This window comes from Anoplophora glabripennis, unplaced genomic scaffold (assembly GCF_000390285.2).
Source record: "Anoplophora glabripennis isolate ALB-LARVAE unplaced genomic scaffold, Agla_2.0 scaffold369, whole genome shotgun sequence".
NCBI lineage: Eukaryota > Metazoa > Arthropoda > Insecta > Coleoptera > Cerambycidae > Anoplophora > Anoplophora glabripennis.
The window spans coordinates 220,664-233,883 of NW_019416678.1; the positions used below are offsets into that span (position 1 = coordinate 220,664).

Below are 13,220 nucleotides of genomic sequence, written 5' to 3' on the forward strand. Positions count from 1 at the left end.
TTTTTTTATTAATAAACGAAAAGTTTTAAAGGAAAATTGCTAGAGAGGTAAACGTTTCTAAAAGGACCAGTTTATCTAATGCGTATTTTTGGATATCGAGTTTTTACGAAATATAAAAGTTATGGCAAAAATGGCTTGGTTATTTCAACCCCTTTCGAGGGGTTAAAATTTTCGAAAAATAGTTGAAAACTCGCATCTGTATTAGTAAACAACCTGTAAAAAATTTGTTATTTGTACCTCGTTCGGTTTTCAAATTACAGCCAATTTTCATAATTTTTTTGGAAACTTTGATGGCCCATATCTCTTCAGGGGTGAACATTTTACTAAGGCGATTTTTTGCAGATCGTGTTCTTTTGAAATGTAGAATCACTGGTATCATTTATGCTATTCCATTCAAAAACACCCTGTATATATATTTTTTAATTCAGGCGACAAAGAAAAATAAATAATGTACCTACCATCACGTGATTTGAAACAACTGAAATTCGTATTTATACGAAATGGAATAAAAAATATTTATGTTTAATTTATTTGCGTTTTCAAAAATCAAAAATTTTGAGATTTCATATAAGTACTCATGACTGCTATAAAATTTAAAACAAATGGAATTTTTGTGTGTAGATATATCACGAAAAATTATTTTCTGAAAAATAAAATTTCAACGTTCCTCAAGTTTACATGGTAACTGTTGAAACAATTTCAGAACTGTTGCTAAATTAAGTAATTAGGTAATTAATTTTTTTTCACTTGACTTCATTCTCTACTAGAGATAGACGGCATAAACTCGTCAAAGCCAGTTGGATATCACTGCATTTATGAATGAAAAATTGAATCAAGGCTACATTTATTTGAGGTATATACAGGGTGTCTCGGCCTCCTTTTCAAGATAAACTCCGTGAAAGTTTTCAAAGAAATATACTATATCTCTAAATGTCTTCCAAACGGATGAACAAATTGGAACGAAGTTTTATGTACCGACCAGTCTCAACTCAGATCATTCATGTAGACATTCAATTGTTTCTCAATCCACATCATTTGATAATTCTGTTAGGACACTATTATTAACAACTGTTTTATTTTTTTCTCACAAATATTATTCGAAAATCTAAATATTATACATTCGAAAAAAATTAAACCAGGCTAGATAAACAATGTTGTGGGTGTAACGTTAATCGCCCTTCATTAAGGTAATTGTCGAAAAAATAAAAGTTAGTGCCAATTTGCAATTTTCTTGCAGTCTTTACCCCAATTTTTTATGTTTAAAATTAGATGAAAAAGTTGTAAATATCTATTTCATATCTTTATTTGTTAAGTTTATAAATAATTATAATTTTCTGTTATTGCAGGGGGTAGGTGGGGAAGATGTCGACGATCGAAAGGAAGGAGTACCAGGAAACGAAAATCCTGCGATCTGTCTCTCCTGTGCGCAACACACGAAGTTCGACTCAAAACTTGTCACAATTCGACAGTAATTTAGGTGATTATTACTTTTACTTTGATTAAAATTTATATTTTCTTTTATTATATTTTAAGTAGTTTCACTGTGTGAGTGTATAGTTTACAACCAATATTTTCTATTTTTAGTTATACCAATTTTATAATTTGAAATGGAATGCCATGCCATTTTCTTACTGTGTTTTTAAACTTTTAATCACTTTTTTAACGAAAACATTACCTTAAAGTACCTCAACTGTTTCGAGAATTATTATTGTTTTATTTTTTGGTGAAACTGATGCAAAGAATCGTCTCTTAAATTTACGAAAGTTATTTCCCTATCGCCCAGTATACACAGGGTGAGCCATATTTAAGTCTACAAAATTTAATTCAAGTTTCCTTAGATCAAAGTAAAAAAAGTTGTTCTTTTGACATATATTTTTTGTCCATTGTCCATTATCCATTATTTTCTTTGCAACTTTGGTGTTTTTAACAGACGCTCCGATATATAGTTGCAGTTTCTGACTTCTTCATCATATCAGCAAGTAAATCGTTGCAATTTTTTACAGATTACTTATTAGAAGACTTACAAAACTCCGTTTCTCGACCCGGAAGTTCTCTAGGCCACAATACAGGTACATATAGAGAGACCTCACGATCTGCGCATACTTTAGATTCAGGACCCAGGAGCAACTCTCTGAACAGAATAACTAATGTTAAATCCTCGAACCCAGTTACGGAATACTCTTCTGATGATGCTTACAATTACTCGGTAAGTCAATGACATAGAAAGAAACGAAGAAATATGTTATGATTAAGTCCATACAAAAAGGCATAAGTTTCAAAAAATTGTAGAATAAATTTCATTTATAATAGTATTATTACATAACAGTTAATTTTAAAAAGATGCTTTCATTATTCTTAATATTCCCAACCTTCTGATAGCATTCCCAATAGTAATCAAAGTGTTTTTAATTTTTTTTATGGTCAATAATTAAACATATGTACATATCTACTAACGCAGAATTAAATACATATATCTAAAAAGAAAAATCATAATTGTAAAATCGTTATAGTCTCCGGATGGCAGACAACACGTAACTGGATATAAGAAAGAAAAGTATATGTATAAAACCTCATCTTCTGGTGATGCCCTTCCAGAAAAAACACGAATGCAAAACAGTATTAATCAGTTGGATTCCCTTCTCGATGACTTGCAACAAGTAAAAAAATCTTCTTTCTCGGAAAATGGTAGGTAAATATTTTTTGCTTTAGGTACAGTTGCATTAATAATTAACCATAATTTTCATCCGGTTTCAATGTGACGGCCCAAGAGCCATTTTTGTTAAATTCAAATATTATTAAATGAATTTAATCAAAATTACTTTAGACATAAAATGATTTCACATGTCATCTTCTAATATACTCTAACAACTAACCAAATTATATCGGAAACCATTTTAGTAGCATATTAGTCTAAGTTCATGTTTGCCTTTGACAAAGCAATTTAATCCCTCCTTCATTGGCTTGTGTGTGTGTGTTCTTTAAAGAATTCCGAAGAACTGCCATCCTTTATTATTCGATATCACGGCAAATAAAACAACTATTTGCCGTGTCGATATGATGGTAGAGGATGGACTTATTCTCAGTGCGCATTTAGTGCAAAAGTGCAAAGGAAACGCTGTTAGGCAGGTATCTAAGAGACGAAAATCGCACGAGGTTCATCGCGCAAAAATGTTAGCTTCGATTGTTGCCATTGAACGTATCGGAAAAGTGATATTTGCTTTATTCGCAAATTGTTCTTAAAAAGAATCCGGAGATACAAACATCTATGTACTATTTTTTTTTTGTTTTTTCTTGCTATAGAATCCATGAAATATTTCTTATCAGACTACGCAATTCTGTCGCGGCAACTGAATTGCATGAATTAGAACATGCTCTATTCCGTGCAACAAAATTGCAGGGATTCTAGTTACTTTTATGGAGATTTGTTTATTACCAACCTATCTGCTGTTGACTGTTGGTCATGNACTGCCCATCGCCTCTTACGTTTTCTATTACATATTTTTTTATAGCACAAATATAATATACACGGATCCATTTTCATGTACTTCACTGACTACTGTGTGGCATGAAACTGGCGACAACTAATAGAATACGCGTGCATAAAATGGAGCAGAAATATGCCGCGTTTTTCTTAATTTCGCGTTGAGCGGAGAAAAACGCGTGCATAAAAGAGGTCTATAAGAGACGAAAATCGCGCGAGGTTCATCGCGCAAAAATGTTAGCTTCGATTATTGCCATTGAACATATTATTGCTTTATTCTCAAATTTTTCTTAAAAAGAATCCCGAGATACAAACATCCATGTACTAACTTTTTTTTGTTCTATCTTGCTATAAGTTCTTTAGGGATTACAAGAGATACCTATGAGTTTTAGATGTCTATATCTAATTAATGTACCTTAATTGTAATGTAGAAAAAGCAAAGGCAATCAAATCTTTGTCTTGCGTTACAATACTGCGATTAGATGAAACATACTTTTGGTCAATCTTCCTTAATATTAGAGAGACTTTAATGCTCTGCAACCCTTAAAGCTTGTATCAGACAATGCAATTTTGTTGCAGGGATTTGGTTGCTGCGATAGAATCCATGAAATTTTTCTTATCAGACTATGCAATTCTGTCGCGGCTACTGTATTGCATGAATTAGAACATGCTCTATTCCGTGCAACAAAATTGCAGGGATTCTAATTACTTTTTATCTCCAATATATCGATCTAGGTATACCTATTTTAATAATTATTATTATTTTAGTTTTGGTTATCTATTGGGTGTTTATTAAGTACTTGTACAAACTTTAAAGGGTCAATCTTTGACTAATTTTAAGATAAAATTTCATATGAACATGGGTCCGCAACGGCTTGGTTCTTGAGATACAGAGCCTTCAAAAAAAATTCTTGTTTGGTATTTTGATAATATTTTTTCTAATTTTAACTTTAAACCCATTTTTTTACAAAACGGCTGCTTTCAGCGTTAAATACTAGGAATAAATTTTGTACGTAAAATTGAATGAAGAATAGGTATGACACAATACAGTGTGAGACAAAAAAATTATAGTTATTTAAATCCAGGTAGAACACTGTATGTGGCGCCCTCTAACATTAAACAGAAAACTAAGTAAACATTTGAGTTTCTCATCATCGATAGTCCCAGTTTCCAGTATTTCATCAAATTGCCATATTATTGAACAAAAATATAATCAAAATACCAAAAAAAAAATTTTTTTGGACGCTCTGTATCTCAAGAACCAAGCCGTTGTGGACCTATAGTCATGTGAATTTTTTATCTTAAAATTAGTCAAAGATTTATCCTTTAAAGTTTGTACAAATACTTAATAAACACCCTGTATATCTGAAATATAAAATCTCAATATTTTAATTTTGTGGTTGTGAATCTGAAACAAGAACGTTCTTTCATCTTTAAAGTCGTCTTTTGCAGAAAATTTAATGATGCAAATATTTAAATGCGAGTATTTGGATGTTTTCTTTTAAATTATGATGCCTAATTCCAGTTCTAAAAAACTGGTAAAAATTGTCAAAATTATTCATCTATATTTGAGATACATTTCAAAATATTTGATTTTCTGGGATAAATTCGAATAGAATTGGCTCGTTTGACTGTTATAAAGAGTTAATTGGTTTTAACTTATATTATTTTATAATTTGATCAAATACATGAACATGATAGTTCTGAAGATCTTTTGCCTTATTGATTTATTTATATGGACACCGATCGCAAAATTAACTTTCTTTCTCTATATTTTCCTTAGGGATAATAAACCAAAATTAACCTAAGTTATTGTTGAAATAAATGAAAGACAATTTTTTATACATTACAACAATGCGCTACGTTCTTCTTTTTCGATAAGTGCTAATTGTAATCGTGCAGATTCATGCTGGGCTTAATTGTTTGTAAATTTAAAGTAGAAACGCACTTTTCTCATGTTACGTGCTGACATCACGTAAAACGTGAGGTAGTGTGATAGGTACAGGGTGATTCACTATATTTTGACCCCCCCCTTTAACTTTTTTGTTTTAAGAGTTAAAAAAAAAATGTAAAATACAAAAGTTGCACGATTTTTTTATTAATTTTTCGAAAATTATATTTGAGAAACAAATGAAGTCCAGACAAAATGGCCGCGGATGTTAACTTTGTTAATTTAAATGGAACACCCTGTATATTTTTACATATTTGGATAGAACGTTCCCTGTTGAACATAGCCATATAGAGTTTGTTGGGTCCATCTCTAACAATAAGCAAGGTACTATTAAAAAAAGAAAATAATGTTTTTTATTAAGAAAATAAGATATATTGTAATTGTTCGACCTCTTTCACGCATTTCTGCCTTTTTTCCAATTACGTAAGGATTTACAGATTCAATTGTAATATATTTTGACATATCGGACATTGATACGATCCAAAATGCGTATAGGTATTTTAATTAAATCTCAGTAATTAGGCCGTGCGAGGCCTAATTACTTATGGGCAATGTTATATGGTAGGTCGTGACAGTGACAGGTAGTAATGTCCTGATAACATTGTTATTGATTGACAGTTTGTATTATTATTTAGTAGAAGTAGAAAATTGAAAAATTATTGGGAATTAAAATGGAGTATGGAGAATAACTTAGTCTATTTTAATTCCTATAATTTTTCATTAAATAATAATACAAACTGTCAAACAATAACAATGTTGTTATAACATCACCTGTCACTTGTCCATGAGTAATAGGTCTCTCACGGCCTAATTAGTGAGATTTAGTTAAAATATCTATGTCGAATATGTCAAAATATTTTACAACTAAATCTGTAAATCCTTACGTAATTGGAAAAGAGGCAGAAATGCCTGAAATTGGTCTANCTCACGGCCTAATTAGTGAGATTTATAATTAGAATACCTACGCATTTTGGACCATATTAATGCCCGATATGTCAAAATATATTCCCTTCTTTTCTTTTTAAAAGTATCTCGCTTGTTGTTAGAGATGGACCCAACAAACCCTATATGACTATGCTCGACAGAGAACGTTCTGTCCAAATATGTAAAAATATACAGGGTGTTCTATTTAAATTAACAAAGTTAACAACCGCGGCCATTTTGTTTGGACTTCATTTGTTTCTCAAACATCATTTTCGGAAATTCATAAAAAATCGTGCAAATTTTGTAATTTACATTTTTTTATAACTCTTAAAACAAAATAGTTAAAGGGGACATAGGTAATATTTAATTAACTAATTTAGTTTAACCATGAATCGATCTAGGATAAGTAAAACAATACCTATCTTAATTAAATTTGCTGATTCAGAAGATATTTATAAATTCATTTATTTTCAGAATCCTATAATAGCATTGGCTCAGATCCAGCTTTTCAGTAAGTATATTGTTTAATTCTGTTATCTTTTTATAGTACCTTTCCATTGTCACTCTGAAATGTCTAATGTTTTAAAATCTCGGTTGTCCTAAAAGATTTTTCATATATACATTATGTTCTTTTTATATTACTTACTTCGGTAATGTAAATGGCGTATTACTTTTGGATTTTGTTTGGAATATTCAGAGATCAGAGTGTTAAAGAAGTGTAATAAACTTTGAGGAAAGGCTAAAATATGCTAGAATATACTACAGAATACAACTGAATACATTTGTTCCATAATTTAGCTGCTCACTGTATATTTATAAATCTAATTTTCTTACTTTTAAATAGTTTTTTTTTTAATGATGATTGTTACAAAATTATTAATATCGAGATTATCGAGTTCCGACTTTTTTGTCCAAAGCATTGACACGATGTTGGTGACTCTACCGGAGATCGTAGGGAGTTGCATTAGCCAATCACGTGCCCGCACGAGGGAAAAGAACACCAAACTATCTCTTTCTCTCTCTGTCACTCGTTTACACTGTCGCCGTAAGCGTGCTACCACCATGTAGTATATACTCTAAGAGTGCAACTGATCTACGATCGTCCAATCGTGGGGTTCGAACCCGCAGTCTCATCAACAATCATTGAGACTGATGCCTTAAACTGCTACTAGGCTATCAAATATGTAACGTAGGGATGTAAGAAGTTAACGTAATATATGTTTTTTATCTTTAGGCAGAATTTTTAAAAAGTTAAAAATAAACACATTCTATCTGAAGCTATTTCTTATCTTTCCGAATCGATATTTTTATGTCAACATTACTGAATTTTTTATGTAAAATGGAACAGGTCTGAAAATTCATCAAAAGCATATTTTGTTCACAGCTGTGGCATAGTAAAACGCAACACGCAACTTTTTAATTTATCCTTGAAGGAGTTGTAACTCTCTAGTAATACATATTAAAGAATATGTTCGTAGGAACTTTTTCTCTTATTTCTTCTCTACGAGAGCGTAATAATTCTTCGAAGTTTATTACACAACTGTTTAGAAATTTAATTAAAGTTTCACTAGTGATATATGCAAACTGCAAACAGTGAAGGGAGATGGGCCATACTCAGCAAATTAAAATGTTAAATTTTAAATAAAATTGTGTATATTAATTTCGTAATCTCGTGAAGACTTAACTGAAAAAAGTTAATAATCCGGACCTGCTAGTTTACCTTTCTATAGGTCCATTTTTTCTAGTTAAAATTAAAATTTAACCACCTTTAATTTTCATATTTTACTTTTTTAAATGCCCACCAAGTATTGAATAAGTAATAATTGAATAAATTGTTACATTAGTACCTACATTTCGACAATAAAGGGGTGATTCTTTAGACCATCTTCAAGTCTATCAATTTATGTCTTAAATAGTTTTTATTTTCGAGGTCCAGTGTTAAAATTTTTGTAAAATATTATTTCTATGCAAACACCTGGAAAGATTATTAATGGAGGAAAATAAAAAAAAAAATCGCACTAAACACTGAATATCACGCTCATTCAGCAATTTTTTTTATTTGCTTAACGGAAAGATATTGCAATTAGGTATTAGGTTCTCTGCAAAAAAAATAAAATTTTATATAGCCTACAAGTCATCGAAAAAAAAACATAAACTGGTGCGCTGAATATACACTGAACCGGCGGGTGTGATGTCACCGCATGGGAAACCGATGCCGTACGCTTGCATCTGTTGTCAGTCAGTCGCGTAATCGGGTTTTAGTTGCCTGTTAAGTTTCGGTTGAGTACGTTAAGATACCAAATTTTGTTAGCAATATGGATAGACACAGAACAGAAAAATAATTACAAATATTGTATTGTTTCCCAGTGTCAGAGCACTATAATGTGAAGACGCGGATCTAAAATCAATAATCTATTAGTCTCTATTGTTGTTGTTGTTATTTGTTTTTTTTTAATCTTTTATTTGAAAAATGACTTATTTTGAAAGCAACAAAACTACCCTGCGTAATTTAGGTAGGTACCTTTATAAATAAATACGTTTGTATCCTCAAGGAACACTATACACTTTTGTTTTCCATTGCTGATTTTTTAGTGAATATTATACAAATACCTATAGGTACTAAGTATTTTATAAAAATACATAATAATATTATTAATATATTTATAAGATATTAGGTATATTTTATGTAGTTCCCATGGGAATAAAAATAGTAATAAGAATTTTGTATTTGATTAGGTAAATCTTTGAAACCCGTGACAGAAACGGTTTCGTCCAATTAAACGCAAAATCCTGATTCCTATTTACTATTCTTATTGTACAAAAACATCAAAACTTTCGCTACAAACTTACTTTAAAGGAGCTTTACACGTTATTGAAACGTAACCTTTGCATTTTCACTCCTCTCATCTCAATCAGTACTGATAAAGTGATTTTTATTAAAAAAAATCCATAACCATTAACAAACCTACTTCCGGCAAATTAGAAGAATCTGCTTTTACGAAATTTGCTTCTATTTTTTAAATTTAATATGCACAAACGCTAAAACATTCATCATCTCGCCTGGAAGTAGCGCCAAGCCGGCTGACCATCCCATGCGGTGACGTCATTGCATTGCTAGGGCTGAGATAAAATATTCGCGTTTTAAAAATCATATATTTTGTGTATATATAGTATATAAGAAAAGAACGTTTTTGAAAATTTACTGAATGAGTGACCAATATACTTGGGAGTGTATATTTGTTGAAATGTTTACACTATTTCGAAAATTCAATCAGTTCACTTGCTTTATGAGTTTTTCTTTAATATTCTTAAATAAGTTTTCTTCACACTTGAATAAATTATATTTTCGATTTATTCACTATGTGCTGTTTATTTTAGGCTAAAATAGAAATCTGAAATTGATCCGCTTTGCGATTTAAATGGAACAGGATTTTTTTTTAAATATAATTAAGCATTAAAAATTTTTATCTTTACTTAAAGCATATTTCTTTATTTTACATGAAATGTGTACTTAAATGTGAAAATTTTCGAAAACTTGTATCTCAACAATTTAAGAGTTTAGTACCTAAGTTCATAGGAATTTATTTCCTTAAAATAATGTAGAGAATCACATCCTTTATTATTGGAATATACTTAAAAAACACCTGTGTTAAAAATTTTACCAGTATATATCTGTAATTTTTTTATTTATTAGAGCATCTAAGAAGACGGTTAATCGTGAATTGCATTATGGGGACACACCTAAATCGAGTTCAAGAAGTCGTACAATAGAACGTACAGATCGTGAGGCTATGAAAAGGGATGTTCAGTACACCAGTGAGGGTAAATACAAAAAAAATAAATTGTTATTTTGCCACAATTTATGAAAAATTAAATTTTGTTTTTTAAAAGAACCATAAAAAAATAATTTATTTTATCTTAGGTACTTACGGCGATCTTAGATCTATTAGAACAACATCACCATCTCCATCATCACGAACATCTACTCTCTCTAAAAAAGCGGTAGTGAAAAATATACACGAATACCCAGTAGAAGTAGTTGAAACCATAGTCCCAGAAATAGATCCAGAAGTTTTAGCCCACTTAGACCCAAATTTGCGACCACCAGGTAACACAAAAGTAACGACTACAATTAAAACTTACACATATGAAATACCTGGTTCTGGAGAGTATCCCACAAATATTACAAGTAATTCGATAGACAATGAAAAATATGTTTATTCTCCCAATTCTATATCTACTCCTAGTAAAAGTTTCAATTATAACAAGGTCGAAAACAAAGAAAACACAACATACAGGCAAGAACCAACTTGGCAGACAAATATTAATAAAGAATACAAAGAAGCTGTTACAGATAGTGTAAACTATAATTACCCTCCATATCAGAAACCTGCACCTCCAGGTGGTGTCATCGTAAAAGAAACTACAACACGTAACTATCAGCCTGGTTACAGTCCTGAGTTAAGTCCGCCATCAAATCATCAAACGTATATTTATAAAGAAACAACAACTAAGAATGTGAATGAAAATAGTTATCCGCAGCCTCATTCTCCTAGACAGGATACTTACATTATAAAAGAAACTACCACAAACGTTAACAAAAACGAATCTCCATACCCTGACAGGAGATATCCTGAGGGTACTCCGCCTTATAATGATGTCAGAAACTATCCACCAGGTCGAGAAACATACATAATAAATGAATCACACAATACAACAGTTAATAAAACTGAGCCACCATTTTCTCAAAGGGGATATCCAGTGGGTAATCCTCCAGATGACAGAGGTAATCCTCCACACACCACTTATATAATAAAAGAAACCCACAACACCACCAATACAACCGCTGGCCCACCCTATAAAAATGGTTACCCACCAAATGAACCTGGAAAGACAATTATATACAAACACGAAACACATACTACAAATACTCATGGGCCTGGGGGACCAAACAGACCAAAAACTCCTAGCGATGTAGAGTCATTTGAACCAGTTAATCCTCCATATGGAAGAAAGCCGAATGAACCGATCAATGTCCACTATTCATACAAATCAACAAACACTACACAAAATACTTATAAGGGAGGATACCCACCAGGTGACGAGTCTCAACCACTATTGCCACAAAAGTTCCCTACGGATGATGCACCTGAGGGACCACCCAAGAGATTAGATGAACTTATGGCAACAATTGGCCATGAGGTTAGTGTTAGTGACTGTGCTATATTTAGTGATAGAAATATCCTAATTTTTAAAGTATGAATTATCATTTACCAGAAATCATGGACTGATTTTAGCAGCAATATAAAGCCTTTCCTTGTAAATAAATATCTTTGTTAGTGTAGATTTTTTGAAAAATACCAAACTTTCTGATTGCAACTTTGTCTTTTTCTAGTTTATTTGATGAGCTATACACATATAGAAAACGATTTTACAATCACTTTTTTCTCTAATCAAATATGGAATCTTTTTTTTTATATATGAACTTATTAATATTATTACAATTGTATTCTTTTTGGATTTTCAGGTATACTCAACTGTGTATCATACGATTTACGATTTATAGACATTTCGGATCAGAAAAGCCATGAGTTTTATTTTCAAGTACTTGATATTGATATGATGATAATGATATGATATATGATATGATATATATATGATATATATGATATGATTATAATATTGTATCCAAAAACTTTCATAGATTAGAAAAAAAATAGCAAAACAACAAAATTTTAACAGGATTAGATTTCATAACAATCAACACATTTTTTCCATTAATTGTGTTTTCTTTGTTGGTATTTGATAAAAAAAACACCTCTACAATTTTATTTTCAAAAACATTTATAAAATACGAAAAATTAATAAATACTGAAATTTTTAAGGGAATATAATTTACATTAGAATAAAAGCTACAAAAGTTGTTGGATAAAATATCGAGTTGTACCTACTAAAACTTTTTATAACTTGCAGCTTATAATATATTTAAAATTTTATTGTGAATTTTTTTGCTAATTTAAAGATGAACAGAAAAGCAAAAATGTCCCTAAGAATGTTTTGTTTCATAAAGTTTTTCAAATAAACCCAGAAAATTACAAAATCGGAACCTGAATATTTGATTTTAAAACATTCCCAGGCAAATAGATATTTTCTGTTCTTCTATTATTAGAAAATTATCCCACATTAACGCTGTTTGGCCGTTTTTTTATGTATGACATTATCTGATATATCAATAGTATTGCTCCCAATTAATTAAAATTTCTGCAGATATATTTACAATTCTCTTATTTTTTAGCCTCCAAATAGCCCTCTAAATGCTGGTTTTAATGCTCACGAACAGGAACTAGCACAACAAAAGAAAATTGACACCCTAAAAAAACAGTCAAGTGAAGTTGAGGACACACAAAAGAAAGAGCCCATAATTAAAACAAAAAATGTGTCTGGACCACCTGTATATTATCCACCAGGACATGAAATGTTTGCTAAAAAAGAGGAAAGCGAAGCTGCATGGAGAGCTCAAGTAAGAAATAACAGATAAAAGGGCCTTAGCTTGTTGTTGTTATTAAAGTTACAAAAAATGTTTTATTTTAATCAATTTAATTACTGTAGTAGATATATCGGGGAGGTCGCTCCAGGAATTATAAACAATATTTTTCTTAAAATGACTTTATTTCTTCAAATCTTATAGGCCCCATACACAATCAAACAATTTGTGCCAACTTTTGTTGTATAACATAATGTTATACAACTTGGTGATTATATACACGATACCACAGTTTGTGCAAATTTATTGAAAATACGCACGTCTTTGTCAGCATTTTCTTCTACTTCCCTCAGTTTGTTTACTAATTTTTCATAGCCTGC

The 13,220-nt window shown here is 30.8% G+C and overlaps 1 protein-coding gene across 1 annotated transcript in view; it reads left to right on the forward strand.

Annotated features, from left to right (window-relative positions):
- Window positions 1-13,220, forward strand: part of LOC108908157 (adhesive plaque matrix protein) — a 56,190-nt gene that overhangs the window by 41,844 nt on the left and 1,126 nt on the right. Inside the window, exons 2-8 of the mRNA XM_023455221.1 lie at window positions 1,347-1,477; window positions 2,004-2,206; window positions 2,511-2,685; window positions 6,831-6,867; window positions 10,051-10,178; window positions 10,279-11,558; window positions 12,652-12,876. Of these exons, the coding sequence (XP_023310989.1) occupies window positions 1,363-1,477; window positions 2,004-2,206; window positions 2,511-2,685; window positions 6,831-6,867; window positions 10,051-10,178; window positions 10,279-11,558; window positions 12,652-12,876 (2,163 nt within the window). The 5' untranslated portion in view covers window positions 1,347-1,362. The remainder of the gene's footprint in view (window positions 1-1,346; window positions 1,478-2,003; window positions 2,207-2,510; window positions 2,686-6,830; window positions 6,868-10,050; window positions 10,179-10,278; window positions 11,559-12,651; window positions 12,877-13,220) is intronic.